This window comes from Triticum dicoccoides, chromosome 2A, assembly GCF_002162155.2.
Source record: "Triticum dicoccoides isolate Atlit2015 ecotype Zavitan chromosome 2A, WEW_v2.0, whole genome shotgun sequence".
Taxonomy (NCBI): Eukaryota; Viridiplantae; Streptophyta; class Magnoliopsida; order Poales; family Poaceae; genus Triticum; species Triticum dicoccoides.
This window is the reverse complement of record NC_041382.1, coordinates 719340816-719357262: the sequence shown is the minus strand read 5'-3', so window position 1 is coordinate 719357262 and position 16447 is coordinate 719340816. Positions and strand designations below refer to the sequence as shown.

The 16447-nt window shown below is 44.6% G+C and overlaps 2 protein-coding genes across 2 annotated transcripts; both read left to right on the top strand.

Annotated features, from left to right (window-relative positions):
• The first annotated feature begins 4395 nt into the window (after positions 1–4395).
• LOC119352051 lies at positions 4396–6767 on the top strand. The gene is made up of 2 exons (XM_037618793.1): positions 4396–5592; positions 6338–6767. Exons 1-2 carry the CDS (start codon positions 4396–4398, stop codon positions 6701–6703), a joined length of 1563 nt encoding a protein of 520 aa, XP_037474690.1. The 3' UTR covers positions 6704–6767.
• Positions 6768–14293: 7526 nt separating this feature from the next.
• LOC119352050 (60 kDa jasmonate-induced protein-like) lies at positions 14294–15111 on the top strand. The gene has a single exon (XM_037618792.1). The coding sequence runs from the start codon at positions 14294–14296 to the stop codon at positions 15011–15013; it is 720 nt and encodes a 239-aa protein (XP_037474689.1). The 3' UTR covers positions 15014–15111.
• The last annotated feature ends 1336 nt before the right edge of the window (positions 15112–16447 follow it).

Below are 16447 nucleotides of genomic sequence, written 5' to 3'. Positions count from 1 at the left end.
TTTGAAAATTGCACCATTAGTACCGGTTTGTGGCACGAACCGGTACTAAAGGTCTCAACCCCATTGGTACCGGTTCGTGGCACGAACCGGTACTAATGGGCACATCAACCGGGACTAAAGGTCCCATTTGAACCGGGAGTAATGCCTGTATGGTGCCCTTACCGCTCGAACCGGAACTAATGCTCACATTAGTCCCGGTTCGTAACGCAACCGGGATTAATGCTTTTTTCTGACCGAACGAAAGCCCTGTTTTCTACTAGTGGAACTAATCACTCGGTCTGATTTACAACCCTGAACTACGAAACCGGTTGAAATACACCCTGAACTAACTACGTATAGGAGGTCCAAAACTCAAACCTTGGTCTCGGTTTTGTGTCCGTCAAGCGGTTTTGACCAAAGTCAACACCGACTGGACTGCTGACTAGGCACCCAGGAAATAAAAAAATAAAAAAACTTCTCTCTCCCTCCTATCTATCTTTCTCTTTCTCCGCCACCGGGTACTGTGGATGCCCATACCTTGCTACTAGTATTGCTGCTGCTGCCTGTGGAAAGTGAAGTGATGAAGAATAGACAGTTGTATTGATTCTGTGTACATTTATACAGAGATTACACACGCATCACAGCTACCCTAACTAACTCAGTTATGAACAGGATAACCACCCATGCAGATCGTGGGCAAACAGATTTTGGCTGAATTTCAGCCATCTCGGGTTGGGGCGAAATCTTATCTTTCGGCCAAAATTGCCAATTTTGGACAATTTTTAGTCAAATTTTGATCAAATTTCGGCTGCTTTCTTTTGAAATGGTCGAAATTCAGTCATCTCGACTTGGGGTGAAAAAAAATCTCAAACCGAAAATCAAAACTTTGCGTGGTAGAAGGAGGAGGCGGCAGAGAGAGCCATGCAGCCCGCCACTTGGCGAGGTTCCTCATCTCGTCCTTGTCCTCCTCCTCCCCCGATGACAACACAACAACGATATGATGGATGATGACTCGCCGCCTGCCAAGGATAGCCATCGAGACCCCACGGGGAAGCAGCCAGCAAGGAAGTGGTGTACTCCAACCGCTCCCACTGTTATGTTTATATTTCAGTTGTTTTATCTTCTACACTTCCACTTCGGTACAACCCCCCTCCCCCTCCCCTAAACACATCAATGGATGAGATTTATCCATACCCCTTCATTAGAAAGGATAGAATGGCCTTTTTTCTAAAATACGTCGCCCGCCCGCCGATATGTATACGCCGTACGCCTATTGGGCCGGCCCATTGATGACGGCTGTAGGGGGTGTGGTGTTCACGGGATGTAAAAACTCATAAAAGAAATAGGAATCAAACCAAGGACCTCTTGCTCGTGTGGTTAAGAGGCATACCACTTGAAGGACGGAGGGAGTACAATGTTTGTGAAAAGTAAAAAGCGTACGGATTTAAGAATTACTCCGTCCGGATTTGTTGGGCAGTTTTTGGTATTGAATCTGCCCAATTAGAGAGCAGGATTGAAGGATATTAACTATCATAAATTAATTGCCAAATTGCCTCGCATCTCCCATTGCTCTCGCATGCATTGCTTTTTTTCCTTACCATGCGCATATATATTGGCTGCATGGCCCATGGCCCAATCATAGCGCAACTTTCGCTTAACAATTTGCAATGACTAACAAATTTCCTATTAATACAGGCCTAGGGAATAGCAACCTGCCTTACAAAAACGGACTTCCACCGGTGGCTTTCCAGCCTAAAAATCCCGTACAGAGGTAACACCAACGCAGAATTCAGACACCTTTTCAAAAGAATTAACATTTCTTCGAAATTCTTAAAAAATACAATAATTTTCTAAAATTCAACAATTTTTTTAACAACTTGCACACATTTTGAAAAATTCACTTTTTAAAAAGCATGAACATTTTTCGCAAATTTTGAACAATATTTTTTAAAAGCATGAACATTCAAATTTTTTAAAGAGATATCTTAGTTCAAAATGTTAAGATTTTTTTTCAAACAACATTTTTAATAATTTTAAAGAGAGATATGAAGCATGCAAATTTTGAAGAACCAAAAATTTTAACAATTTTCTGAACACGAGGGCTTTCGTTTTGGCCTCTTATGTGGCAAATGTAGTCTTTTGAATTTTCACGCTGATTTTTTTTAGTGTTTCTAAAACTGATTTTGTTCTATTATATTCTGGATTTTTGTTTCTTTTTACTATTATTGTTTCCTCTTTTTTCAAATGCGTGAAATTTTCATAAATTTGAAAATGGTTGTGTTTCCAAAAAAGTTCATGTTGATTGATAATGCCAAAAATCGTAAACAACAGAAGCACCCATTTTTTGACAATTTCCAAGAAATGGCTAGCACATAAAAAATTGTGCATGTTGATTTATAATGACAGAAATTGCAATTAATAGAAGCATTAAAATTAGAAAAAAAAACTATATGCTCATGAATGCATTTGTGTGGCTAGTGTGGCCCACTCCTCTGAACTAGTGATTTTTTGGACTATGGATAAATGACCCTAACTTCTTGCAGCTGCACGGACATATGATGTATCAATGCCAGTTTGAACGACTTCCGACATTGTTTGCACGTTGTGATACATCCAGCCATTTAGCGATCCTTTTTCACCGAGAAAACTCTAGAAAATGCAAAAGTTATCAAAAATTTGAAAAACTTGGCATGATGTCTCGAATTGGTCATAGAAGCCGGCGGAAAAAAATTTGAGGCCATTTGATGGATGTCAAAAAACAAAATACTTTCAAACGGACCCTTCTGATCTGCTCTCATACGGATCCTTCTGGCGTCCGAACACCCTACGCTAAAGATGGTCTATTTTTTCACATAAATGAAATGATCCCAACTTTTTCCATCTGACGGGCGTGCCCATGGTAGACATCCATGTCAGGTTTGAATAATTTTCAACATTGTATACAAGTTGTGTCACTGTCAACCATTTATCAGCCATTTTCACCAAGAAAACTCTAGAAAATGCAAGAATTGTCGAAAACTCGAACAACTTGGCATGGTGCCTTAATTGGTCATATAAGCTCGTGGTAGGCATCCATTTGAAGTTTAAACGATTTCTGACATTGTATGTACGTTGCGTCACATCCGCCATTTATCAGCCATTTTTCACCGATAGACTCTAGAAAATGCAAGATTTATTGAAAACTCAAACAACTTGGCGTGATGCCTTAAATTTGTCATATAAACTCATGGAAAATATTTGGGGTCATTCGATGGATGGAAAAAAAAAGACGCCCTTCTAGCCTACTCGAATACCCTGTGTTGAACATGGTCTATTTTTAGACATGCATAAAATGACCACAACTTTTGCCAGCTGGTGGGTATGCCCATGGTAGACATTCATCACAGGTCTGAAGGAAAAAAAAATATAAAATCATAATTTAAGCAGGTCCTTAAAACTATTATTTTAAGTTTTTAAAATAACTAATAAATACACAGGGATAAAATTAAAAACAACAAATGATTTTTTAAAGCATTTAATAATTATTTCATGGGAAGAATTTAAAATCATAATTTAAAACATTTGTCTAAAACTGTTATTTTGGTATTTCAAACAATATTTCAATTATTTGAAACTGGTTTCAAAAATAATAATAAAGTTCAAAAAGGAGAAAAAATAACCAATGAAAAAGAGAAGACTAACAAATAATCAGAAAAAAAATGTCTAGGCCTTGGCTCAACTATCGCTCTGCCAGGTGCACGTTGGGAATTTCTAAAACCGTTTGCATTTTTGGAAATTGTTCATGTTTTGGTAAAATGTTTCGACATATTAAATTTTTTATGTCATATTTTGTTTTCAAAATTTAAAAAATGTTCATGTTTTCACATTTTGTACATAATATAAAAAAGGTTCAGGAATATAAAAAATGTTCATGCTTTTCAAAAAGTAAGTTACAAAAATTCTTATTTTCATTTCTTGTTCACAAATCAATAATAGTAATAATTTCCAAAAATGTTCCTCCTTTCAAAAATTCTTCACAAATCTATTTTTTTACTTTTCCAAATTCTGATCGGAGTTTCAAGAAATGTTTATTTTTTGTAAACAAATCATGTTTACTTTTGTCTCACATGGACTTATTTTTAGTGGAGGCACTGCAATACAGGCAGCCAAACAGAGCACACCGCACGAGCAGGGGAGGAGGGTTTTAGACGTGGTAGCTATACATGCGGTGGCTTGGTCAGCGATGGTTGCACACCCGTCGTCGCCGCCGCCGGAAGTTTATCTCCTTCCCTCTATCTCGCTAACACAAACCGTAATGGTCACTTATTAATCTCTTCTCTCGTCGACTACCACCCTACTCCGGCAACCACTTCCATTTCAAAGTCCAGCTCCAAACTCCTCTTCCACGCGGCGCTTGAGCTCGGCGGCCGGTCAGCCATGGCTTCCCACCCATCGTCGCCGCTGCCGGAACACCCTATACCACCCGCTCCCAGTCCCACCACCATAAGTGACCTCGGCGACGACCAGCTCCAAGAGATCCTCATCCGCCTTCCAGACCTCCCCAGCCTCGCCTCTGCCGCCTTCACCTGTCACGCCTTCCTCGGCGCCGTCCGCTCGTCCCGCGCCTTCCGCCGCCGCTTCATCGCGCTCCACGCGGCCCCGCTCCTCCCTCGCTTCCTCTCACACACAATAACTGCCCTCCCGGCCTTACGGCGCCCCTCCGCCAGATTCACTCTCCTCCAAGACGATGACACTTCCGAGTGGGACTGGGTGGTCGATTTCTCCGATCCTTCGATTGCCTACAACGGCTCCATGGCCATCAAACACCGGAGCAGCAAGCAGGGAGTTCGGTACAACCCCCAAATGATGGCCCTGTTTCTCCGCCCCAAGGAGCACCACGACATGCCCGCCGGCACCTCCCTTGGGTTCCACACATTCTCCTGCGAAGAGGATCAGAAGCCGTCCCGTGTGGTATGTGTCCGTCACGACTACTCACGGCCTTGCGCACGCGTCGCTGTCTTCTCATCGGACACCATGGAGTGGCAGATTTTCCCGGAGATCGCGACGCTGCTGCCTCAGGGCTTCAGGAGCACAGCTAGCACCGTGCTGGATGGGTTTATATGTTGGCAATGCGAGTCCATTACCGGGCTGGCTGTCAGCGAGTACATTTTCGTGCTCAACACAGACACATATCAGTTCTCCCGAATGGATCTGCCGCCGCCCTTGAGAAAGGTACATCAAACATTTCAGATTGGTCAGATCAACGATGGGCAGCTCTGTATCGTAAATGAGAAGGAATGCACGTTTAGCCTTTGGATCTGGACAGCCAGCGATGACGGCATCGAGAGATTTGTGCTGCACAAGACGTTCCCGTTGTACACTCGCTTTATGGATGTCACCAACTGTTCAGTCAAAGATACAATCTCAGTGCGGCTTATGACGGTTTTCAATGGCTTTTTGTACTTTGCAATTCGCCCATGCAGAAATTACGTGCATCAGTTCAAATCCCCTGAGTGGTTCCTGTCCTTGTCTCTGGAAACAGCGGAGCTGAAGCAGCATCTTAAAAATAGAAAGCGGCCTGTCTTCCCGGTCCATCCCTACTCGGTCTGGCCTCCTTTTATGAAATACATCTCGGTAAGCCAGCCTATTCTTGTGTGACCATGATGCTAATTAAGGATTCCCTCTTATGTTTGGTCCATAAATTGTATCCAATGATGTGTGATTATATTGCTATAAAGATATGCTATTGGTTTTAGTCAAAGTAACTCGTAGTAGAGGACCTAGCATTGCTATTCAACTCTTTGTCTTAATCTCTTGAATACAAGAATGGACGTGTTTTTAATCATCGAATCTTAAAAATTCATTTCTTTTATTAAGTCTGAACACTTTTTCTATTCTTCAATAAAATAAATATAATGTTAAGATGATTACAATTGGATAGAGGAGTTTGTATCCTATAGATATTGCACTCTAGGAAAAACATACGTCGCCTTGTGTTTGTATCCAAAGGTTTCTAATTAGGGGTGTTTTTTCGTGAGGATTCTAATTAGGGGTGTTAAATCCAATTAAACATTCACCACTCATTCTAATTATGTTAGTTTGATTTGTAATTAAGACACTCAAATCTGATTAATAACCGTTGTTAATTACATCAAATCTTAACTGTTACTTTTTCAATTGCTTTCGTATTATGGTTATAATAACAGTAGATTTTAAAGGTTCTAGATGGCAGTGGTGTATCAGTAATTTATTTCACTTTCATTGCTTCTGTAAAAGCTAGATAAAATGATTAGAATCGCCAGAATCTATTGCCTTGCACATATTTTCTCTGCACAAAAACTTGCATTTTTATTTACACGGAATTTCCTTTTTGTCATAGGAGGATTCAAAATCTGAGGTTACTGGAAACAGTGTCGAAGATGGTTCTGAGATCACAGGAAAGGATTCGTCTGTCCTTATAAAAGCTTTACGATCATATAAAGAAGCTTTGATCAAGGATGGCGATGCAAATGTTGCAGAGATAGAGGCCTTCTCGCTTTGCATTGACATTGAGGACGAGAAGAACTCTCTTGTGAGGAAAATCATGGCTTTAGATGAACTGTTAAGAACTGTGAGAGATCTTGTCTTGAGGGCGGGTGCAGACCCTGAACTCGCAGACTGTGAATTCTACAGACAGAAGATCAAAAAAGAGAGCTGGTGGAAAATGTGCAAGGGAAAGTTATGGAGAGGTTTCTGCGCTAGCTGATTAAGCCTATCCATCAGGAGCAAGTCAGTTTTTCTTGGCATTGGTACTTCAGGTTTTAGGTTCTGTGATGATGGTGCTAGGTTTCTGAATAAACACTGATGGTTGTGACCATCATCAGTATTCGGTATGACTGGTTGGCAGGAGACTTTTTCTAGAAGTGCATTTATGTACGTTAGCTTTCGTCAGTTATCTTTCCATTTTCTTTTAGAAATGCATCTATGTGCGAGCGAGTTTGAAGATCATATTAAGGCGTGTGGCCATTCTCTGTTGCATAATAACTGTAATATGGTAACTTCCTTAGATTTTCCTTACACCGTGATGCTTGTAATGTGAAATCATAACCGCATTGCTTTTTTATACAAAATGACCAAAAGATTAATGTGCTATCCACCTGCCGGCTGATTGTTGACAAAGATCGGCAGGGTCGAGAACCATTGGATGAATGTGATCAAGCGGCCACCTGCCAGCTGCTGCAACATAGGTGACGTGGCAATCTGACTGCAACATCAGTCATGTTGTAATCCGGCCGCAATATCAGTCATGTTGCCAATCCTGAGCCGAACGAGCAGCTTGTCAGCCGCAAGCAGGACGGTGACCGCCAACCGTGTTGTGCGGCGCTGCTACGGGGCGGCGAGGTGCTGCTTCTGCAACGTGGCCGCTGCTGTGGTAAGGATGGACATGACAACGTGGCGTTGCAGTACCGGCGCGCATGCAGCAGCACACCGTCCCCAAGCGCGGGCTTGCAGCGGCATGTCGTACTCGAGCGTCGGCTGTAGCATCGAGTAGTTTGCGGTAGCCGCGCATAGCTGACAGCAGCATGCTTGTAGCAATTGATGTTGGGTGCTTTGTGAAAACCTAACAGACATAGTCGATGTTAGGGTATTTTCAGGGGAAACTTATTAGGGGATTTTCCCTGAAAGTCTGTTAGATGAGAGAAATAGTGAATTGAGTTGTGATGCACACTAACTTCTTGAGGTACGACACCTTGAGATTATTATACGCAAGGTTTAGTCGTAGTAGGCTTAGTAGCTTTCCAAAACTAGGGATTTCTCCAACAAGACTATTATTTGATAAATCTATCAGTACTAGGCTACTAGCACAAAAGCATTGCAAGCGTACCACATACACTGGTTGCACCTGACAGCCTATTCTCGCCAAATTATGAGTAAATTGTGAAAAAACACCACAATTGCGAGCGAGTTCTTTAAAAATCACCATTTGACAAACAATCTCACTGTTAAAAATATGTTTGGAGCAATGAGTGCTTGATGCAACAGGTTTGATTGGATGGAAAGTTACCTCCAAAACAAATTGTAAAGCAATCCTTAGGAATTTTTCCTAATGATTCCATACCTATGAAGCAAACAACCTGTATATGAAAATTTTCTAAGGATACAAATTCTCCAAAATTTCTATGAAGTTCTTTTGAATCAAAGGAGCCCTGAACGATGTAAAGTCGCTAGGGATGGTAAGAGATCACAAGGGAACGCTTCGTTACCTTGAGCAGGAGGATATTGGATCTGACTTTGTTGACTGCGTGCGATCGGTGGAGAATCAGGAGAAACCCTCGAGGAAGGCTCGTAATTTAGTACAAGCCTGACGGCCAATACCTACAACCCTAGTGGAGATGCTGAAAACCCCTAATTTGGCCCTGTTTGCGGCACAATTTAGGTATATCACATGCGAGGCCGGGCCGATAGTGCTCGCTCGCATCACTAGTTCTTTTTTCTATTCGTTCCTTCAAAAAAACTAGCAGCTGGTGACCCGGAAAAAAAACCGAGCACATCATTTCTGATAGATTTGACAAAGTTCAAGAATTTAAAAAATATTCACGGGTATAAAAAAGGGACATTTCCTTTTTTTCCCCTAATTTCCACCCGGTCTCATCTTTACCACTAAAAAACAGTGCTCAACTTTACCTCTCTTCCGTCTGGTGCCCTTATGGAAATACCCCTACGTGTTGTTTTCGTCCGTTCAAAGTGGTTTGGCCGTTAGATGGACGTTTTCTAGAAATAGATGCCCTTGTGTGCATATGCCACTGACATGTGGGACCTACCCTTGGAAAAAAAACCTCACTCTCTTACAGGTGGACCCCACCCTAGAAAGTCTCTCTCTCTATATATACTAGTATGTATACACGTGCAATGCACGTCTTAATAGTGTAGTTCCTATGATCCTAGTAAAAGAAGAAAAAAGCATATAGTACTTTGAAATGAATTCAGAGCAAAAATAAATATTGTTGGTGTATACATGCAGAGAAGTAATAAAAACTTGGTAATTAGCATGATAGAACGCCTGTGGCCTACCGACATCCAGAAATTTCCGTAGGAAAAAATAATAAAGATGTACGTGGTGAAACCCACAAATTGTTTGCTTTTGTTTCTCCTCCTAGACAATACATCTCTCGTACTCAGCCAAGGGCGAAGCCAGGACTTATATATGAGGGAGGCGAAAAGTCAATGTCCATAAAAGTTACGAAACATCACGATATGTTATGTATGTCTCATGATAGCATTGATGAAAAATCATCATAATATATATCTAGAAGTACAAAAGAATGTTACATATATGTTAACTTAAATTGAGCTCTACTGCCAGGAGTGTTGAACAAGTTGATAATGTCAACTTTACAGTTATTTTTCTTTACAATCATGTAATGTAAAGAAAATTGTTTTCATTCTTCTATTTCAAAAACATTTCTTGAAGACAACTGGAAGAGAACTAAAGCAATTAGCGTTTATCATCAGTGTTTTTGCCATTGTCAATTCTTTTGTGCAGTGATTTTTGCCATGAATTATGAATGGCGGTTTTCTGCTAATGAATTTGGTATTGTGGTTGTCTTTTACATTTCACTGGGCTGCAACAAAAAACGCCCTAAGTAGTCTAGCCGAACACACACGTAGATCAACCAATCAATCGGATCGATTAATTATGCAAGGGCAAAACAATAGTTAGCCACACCTACATGTATGGCTACATGGCTTTGGTCTTCTCTATATTCGATGTAGTTGATTCAAAAGTTTATTCCATGTACTCCCTCCGTCCCAAAATTCTTGTCTTAGATTTGTCTTGATACGGATGTACGTATCAAGACAAATCTAAGACAAGAATTTTAAGACGGAGGGAGTATATTTTTTATACGAACTAATGATGCAATTAACTGCGGCCATTAGCCGATATACAGTATATAGCCCGCTAAAAACGTTCACTTGTCTCCGCCCCTGTCTCGGCTCTTTGCCTAAGGCTGGTCGTAATGATAGTATCATAGCTAGTATCATGCATGCCAACTAGACTATTTCGCTGATGTGGCATAGAATTAAATGAAAAAAGAGAGTGTTGGGTATCATATCATGATACTATATCATATTAAATGCTATGCTACTATGTGTCATGTATGGCAATGAATAAGATTACCTATGATACTAATATATGATACTGTGCATTACGAAGGTAGTATCATAGCTTAGTATCATGTGCATGATACTAAGGTATGATACTACCCATTAGAAGCAGCCTGATGCAATGGCACATGCAACATGGGGAGAAGAGAGGAGTTGTGACGCGATTGTTCCAGAAACCAGCGGATGCAGCTGCGAACTACTGTTCACTGCGAATCCTTTGAGTCTCAACCATTAGATTTATGAGACCAACGGATAGGATTGTGTTGTTGTTTCAATTCAAAACTTGTACACTGTATAGTAGTATAGATATATCCTGATCTGTCGAGCCCACTTGTCGATGGCACATCCCGGCGAGATCATCGCCGGCGACCAAACCACACGGCGGAGTCCGCATGGCAGGCCACGGGAGCGGAGGATGAGGCTACCAGGGTAAACCCGGAGCTCGTGCGCATCCAGGGGACGCAAACAGGAGGTTGCGGGGTGGACGAAGGTGAGCTGGCGGCGGACCTAAGCGGCGGCAACAGCTCAGACGCGACGGTGACAACTCTACAAGGCAACGGCGTGCAGGCTGAGGGGCAAATTAGCCTCCTGGAGATGCGAGGAGCACACTGACGAATCGAGTGACAACAGCGCTCGGTGCAGGAGACGAAGACGGCGACGGTTTGGTTGATTTCAGCCCTCCTAGATCGAACCCGTCGGTGGTGAGGTAGAGGGCATCCTCGCAGTCGCAGAGCTCTTGGACATGGTGGTTGGACAGGCGCTAGCCGGTGGCTATGCGGATGTTGAATGGCAGCTCTCGGAGACGGTCCTAGCACAAGCTTGAAGACGACTGGCTACGGTGGTGGGGTGGGCTGGCTACAGGTAAGTTTCACTTTGTCTTTTTTTTTCCTTTCCTTTCGTTTCTTTATTTTTCTTTACGAGGGGTAAAAATGTCCAGGAAACGCCCATCATCTGACGGTCAAACCCTTTTGACCAGACGGAAACGACACGGAGGAGTATTTCTATAAGGGCACCGGAAGAGGGGCAAAGTTGAGCACTATTATTTTAGGGCTGAAGATGAGACTACGCGGAAATTTGAGGGTGGGGGGTTGTCCATTTAAAAAATGATCATGAATTTGAAAATGTTCATGGTTCAAAACAAAGTTTGTGATGTTTATAAAATGTTCACTAACTTTATTTTATTTTTTGAGATTTTCGAAAAATGATATTAATTTTGAAAAATGTTCACAATTTTTTTAAAATATTCATATGTTTAGAAAAATGTTCATGGATTTTCATTACAAAAATGATCCACATCTATTATCAAAGTTCATAAAAATATAAAGCACCTCAAACATAATAGAAATTACATCGAGATTCCGAGACCACCCCAACGACCACTACTACCCCCAGAATGAGCTGTCGGCGCGGTGTTGTAGCTCACTCCTACCAAAGCCAGTTTGACCTTGTTGATAGCAGCCACAGTCTCATGCACAATGTTTATAATATCATTTCTAAAAGGATGACATTGAATTTTTAAAAATGTTTGCAATTTTTTAAATGTTCGTGAGTGTTGAAAAAAAGTGTTCATGGTTTCTTTTGCGAAAATGATCCAGATCTATTATCAAAGTTCACCGAAAATATATAACACCTCAAACACAACAGAAATTACATGGAAATTTCATGAACACTAAACGAGCACTACTGTCGACTTAATGAGCCGCCGACACATCGTTGTCGCCGCTCTCCTGTCGGAGCTAGCTTGACGTTGTGGATTACAGTCAGGAAGTCTTCATGCACGCACCCCTAAGAACCAACACCTTGTAGGCGTAGTTGTCGACGTTGAACACTTGAATAGATCTGAAGCACCTGACACCAAATCTCGCAACACAACAAAAAATCCAAACCTCCTTCTCCAACGAGACGACATGAATCAACGTCGGAGCGCCATTGACTACGTCCAAATGGACGAACTCGAGGAGGGTCGAATACTGGAAAACAAACTAGAAGAGAGATGAATCCACGGGCTCGCCGACAAAGCTTGTAAGGGAAAGTTTACCGTGGCCGTCACGGAATAGGGGATGAAAAGCTGAAATTTACTAAATTGTTACTGATTTATTTGTATTAACAAAAACAAAAAGTAAAGATGGCAGAAAGAAAAGAAAAAGGAAAAAACAACAGGAGAACGCCGAGAAACAAAAGAAAACCGCCCGTTAGAAAACTGTAGACAAATGTAAAATCTAAAAAAAAGCGGTAGCGCTCGCACACTACATCCAGGCTAAGAGCATGCCGCGGACAGAAAATCAGGGCCCTCAAATGCTCATGGACACGCCCCAGCACTCACCGGGCACTCCTTAAAATCCTGTTATCCACATTTGTGTATCTCATATCCGATACCCCATATCCGTACTGAAGCATGAAATGTAGAACTAAACAATGTAGATCATTGAACGGAGATAGAAATGCACATTCCGATCACCAAAACATCACCAACAAATATCCAAAAGAACGACAAGGTCACATAATCCACATAAACAACGGACAAGTTTAAATTAGATTACTAAAAACTTGAAATTAAAGACAGAGACGGTGGAGCTTCACTACTTTCTCACTAGCCCTTTGCCCTTCTGGTCACTGACGCTGCTCTAGGCGTCCGGGTAGGCATTCGCGGCAGGAGGCGGGTCATCGGAGTCAGTGCAGCCCTTCAAACGCCGGAAAGCCCGGCCTTGCTTGCGATTCAGCTTGGCCATCCTCACTGCCTCTATCGATGCCTCCGTCGCCTCATGCTTGGAATGCTCAATGGCTAGCCGGAGCGCCTTGGTCATCTCCACGGGCGTAAGTGGCAGAAAGTAGACCCATGCAAGGAGCCATTCTTCCTCATCGGGCATCGCTGGCAACCTGCGACGGTGGCGTATGGATTGCTCCAACGCCTCCTCTCCCTTGTCCGCTGCCTCTTATCGCGGCGGGCAGTGCGTGCCTCTGCGCCTCCGATTTCGGGGTGTGCATCAACAACGCCGGCGGAGCAGGCAGTAGAACCCACCGCTGCCCATGTGGAGCAGCAACCGGCGGGGGAGGTGGACGACGGAGGGGGCGTGGATTGAGCAGCCCCCGTGGAGCTGCATGCGGGATGAGAGGGCCGGCTCCGGCATCAGTGTTGCGCTAGCGGGCGAGCAGTGAGGGAGCAGATCCGGAACTGCCCCCCTTGTGCTCACCCGCGACCGCCATCGCAATTCGGAGGGCTCAACTCCTCCTTGTCGTTGATGGAGCCGTCGGAGCGGCTGTCGGAACTCGATATGCTCGCCGGAGATGGGATTGGAGCAACTACGAGACCGAATCGAAGAAGGGGAGGGGAAGAGACGAAGCGGAGCGGAGCCAAGCGGGGGCGAAGTTACTGTAGGTTTTCCAGATTGGGCTTTCTGTGGGGACGCAATGCACTGGGGTCGGAGTGGGCCGGGCTGACATAGCAGACGCACCCGGGCCGCCCCATATCCGCCATGCATTTGGGCTGGATTTGAGGGGCACCAGACAGTCCGGTCGTTTGAAGCCGGTTTGACGTGCCCGTTTGCGTCGCTTTTTTTATCGGCCAATGACCGGTCCGTCTGCCCGAGCGTTTGAGGACGGTTTGAGGCGTCTGGCTGTAGATACTCTAATTGTGTATTTTAGCCTTGTTATTGTTAGAATTCTGCCAACATTTTTGTGTTTTTTCAGCTGAAAATGTTCTGTTTTTTTGGCCATGAATGTTCTGCTTGATCTTTGATAATATACGATGATTTCATCACCCGCAAAAAAAAACGATGATTTCAGCAAATCACGGAGTGCTCATCACATCCTTGGGATGCAAAAGCTAGAGGTTGGAATTGAAGCACGCGTCTGGTGGTGCTGTATGTTGGAACATGGGCAGTAAGGCCCCGTTCGGGAATACTCCGCTCCGGGAGCGAACGGAGCTGTAGTATAAAATCTGGGAGCGAGCAAACCGCCACTCTACAGATTCTAGGAGCTGGCGAATTTTCGAACGGGCCCTAAGTCACACCCTTGTTGTGCCATTTCACGCTGCTTTCGTTGCACTAGCTATAGCAGGTAGGAGCAAGTCAGGTGTGCAGTGCGATGGGTGTGGGTTCCCGTTGCCACCGCCGCCATATATACTCCTTGATTCATTGTTCTGCTCATCGAAGAGAAGAGATCGATGGAGCAACCCACCGATCGATTCGCCATGGCCACGTTTCTGCTCTTGCTCATACTTGCCCTCGCCGCCGGCAGCAGCAAGCACGGAGGAGCAGCTGCTGCCGCCGGCGACGCCCGACCTGCCCTTGTCGTCATGAAGCTGCACGGTCACGACCCCAAGGGCCCCTGCGTGGCCTTCCAGACCCACGACGTCTCCTTAGCCGGCTTCACCAACGGAGGCGGCGACTGGCAGGCTTTCCCAGGCCTCGCCCACCTGTTCCCGACGTCCACGCCCCTCCCGTTCGGCAGCGGCTACGACGACCTCATCGGCGGCCTCGCCAACCTGCCGGGGGTGCCCCTGGGGCGGCAGGCCATGGCCGACGCCGCCCGGGTGCTCTCCGCCTACGACCCGTCCGCGGCCGCGGTCGCCGACGTCGAGCCAGTCAAGCGCGCGCTGGCAGCGCTCAAGGTGATGCTAGTTGAGGCGCAGCGGCTGCAGCCCATCCACGAGACCGTCAGCGGCGGGTGGGAGAGCGAGTCTCACGTTGCCGCCGAGGACCTGCCCTACATCGACCACTGGGACACCATGTCCTACGAGATCATCCGCACCAACCGGACGGGCAAGTGGAACGGGCCCTTCGCCAAGATGCTGGAGACCCAAGCCAACATCCGCAGCCAGGAGGAGGCGCTCGCCGTCGTCAGGGTGCTGCTCCGTGCCGACTTCGAGCAGGTGCTCGAGGCTCACGGCACCAAGATCAACTTCCAGTAAACATGCATGCATGCTTGCTGGCTTAGACCTCAGATTTGTGCCCCATCTCGTATCGAGTCTACGTTTCTTTTATTAACCATGTTCGTGTTGATACTTCACTCAGCTTGTGAGCTTCAATATGTTCTGCTCACGAAATATAATGGTGCTAAAATTTGACATGAAATTAATGTTGAAACCCTGAAGGGAAACACTTGACTTGGGTAAAACTCCACCCCCCCCCCCAAAAAAAACATATAAAGGGTAGTATTGTCTTTACAACTTCACGTATAGTATACCCGCCGTCCGTCGTACGACTGCCCGCGCATGTACGGCCCGCCCCCGTATGCCCGCCCACGTACACCGATCGTGGCATCGGTACTCGGTTGAAAAAAAAAACCTGCGTCGACACCCCAGTCCCGTCGAGGAAACCCTAGCCTCATCAATTGCTGCCGTGACTGCAGCTGCCGAAGAAATCAAGTCGTGCCGTGGTCGCGGGCTGAACATGTGGTCCACCGCTGTCACGACGTCGACCCTCACCAACGCGTCGACACCCTGCTCGCCTTCATCGCCGACACCAGCACGGCGGTGTCCGCAGTCACTGACGCGTCGTGACCCGGGTGAAATGCCAAGTGCTCCCGCGTCAACGTTTCTCTCCTCCCACGCGCCCTAGACGACGTGCAAAGCACCACCGCATCGGCGTCGACCCCAAGCGAGGACCCGTCAACGGCCGACAGTAGGGGTTTTCCCTTTTTTTTTCTTTGAAATTTGTATGAAAAAAATTGCTCCTTACCTAAATAATTTGGGGCACACTTTTTTCTACATTGAAATTGGTTACACATTTACTTATGCATGACACATAGCCGTGCCACTGTTAAATGAACTGAGTATATCCACGATGATGTTGTGGGATGTTGGCAATGATCTGACACCTTGTTTGAAGGTGTATTGATGAAGCAAGAAACGGGATGGTTCCGGTAGCGGGAATGGATCATCGTCACTGAATGCAAACGAACCTCCCGGAGACAACTATATGAGTTAGGATGGATCGTATAGTGGTAATGTAAGTGTCATGAACGTTGACCAAAAAATATCGAATACAAACTAGTGCATTGACACTTACATGTCTTTTTGAATTTGTATAGGTACATGCCAATGATGACAATGAGGAATACGATATAGATGAACAATCTTATGTAGAAAGTGCGAGCCAAGTACGTTTAAAAAATGTAGGGCAATGATTGACATAAAAATTGCATTACCACTTATATGTAATACTACTTTAGATGTGCACAGATAAATGCCGATGGTGACAATGAGTGGAATACTTTAGATGATGACCGTGATGAGAACGATGTCGATGCATTTTATGATGAGAGCACGAGCCAAATAAGTTTTTAAAAGTATTTATGGAAACTAACAGTATAACAACAGACTGAGATACATGGTTATATGTCT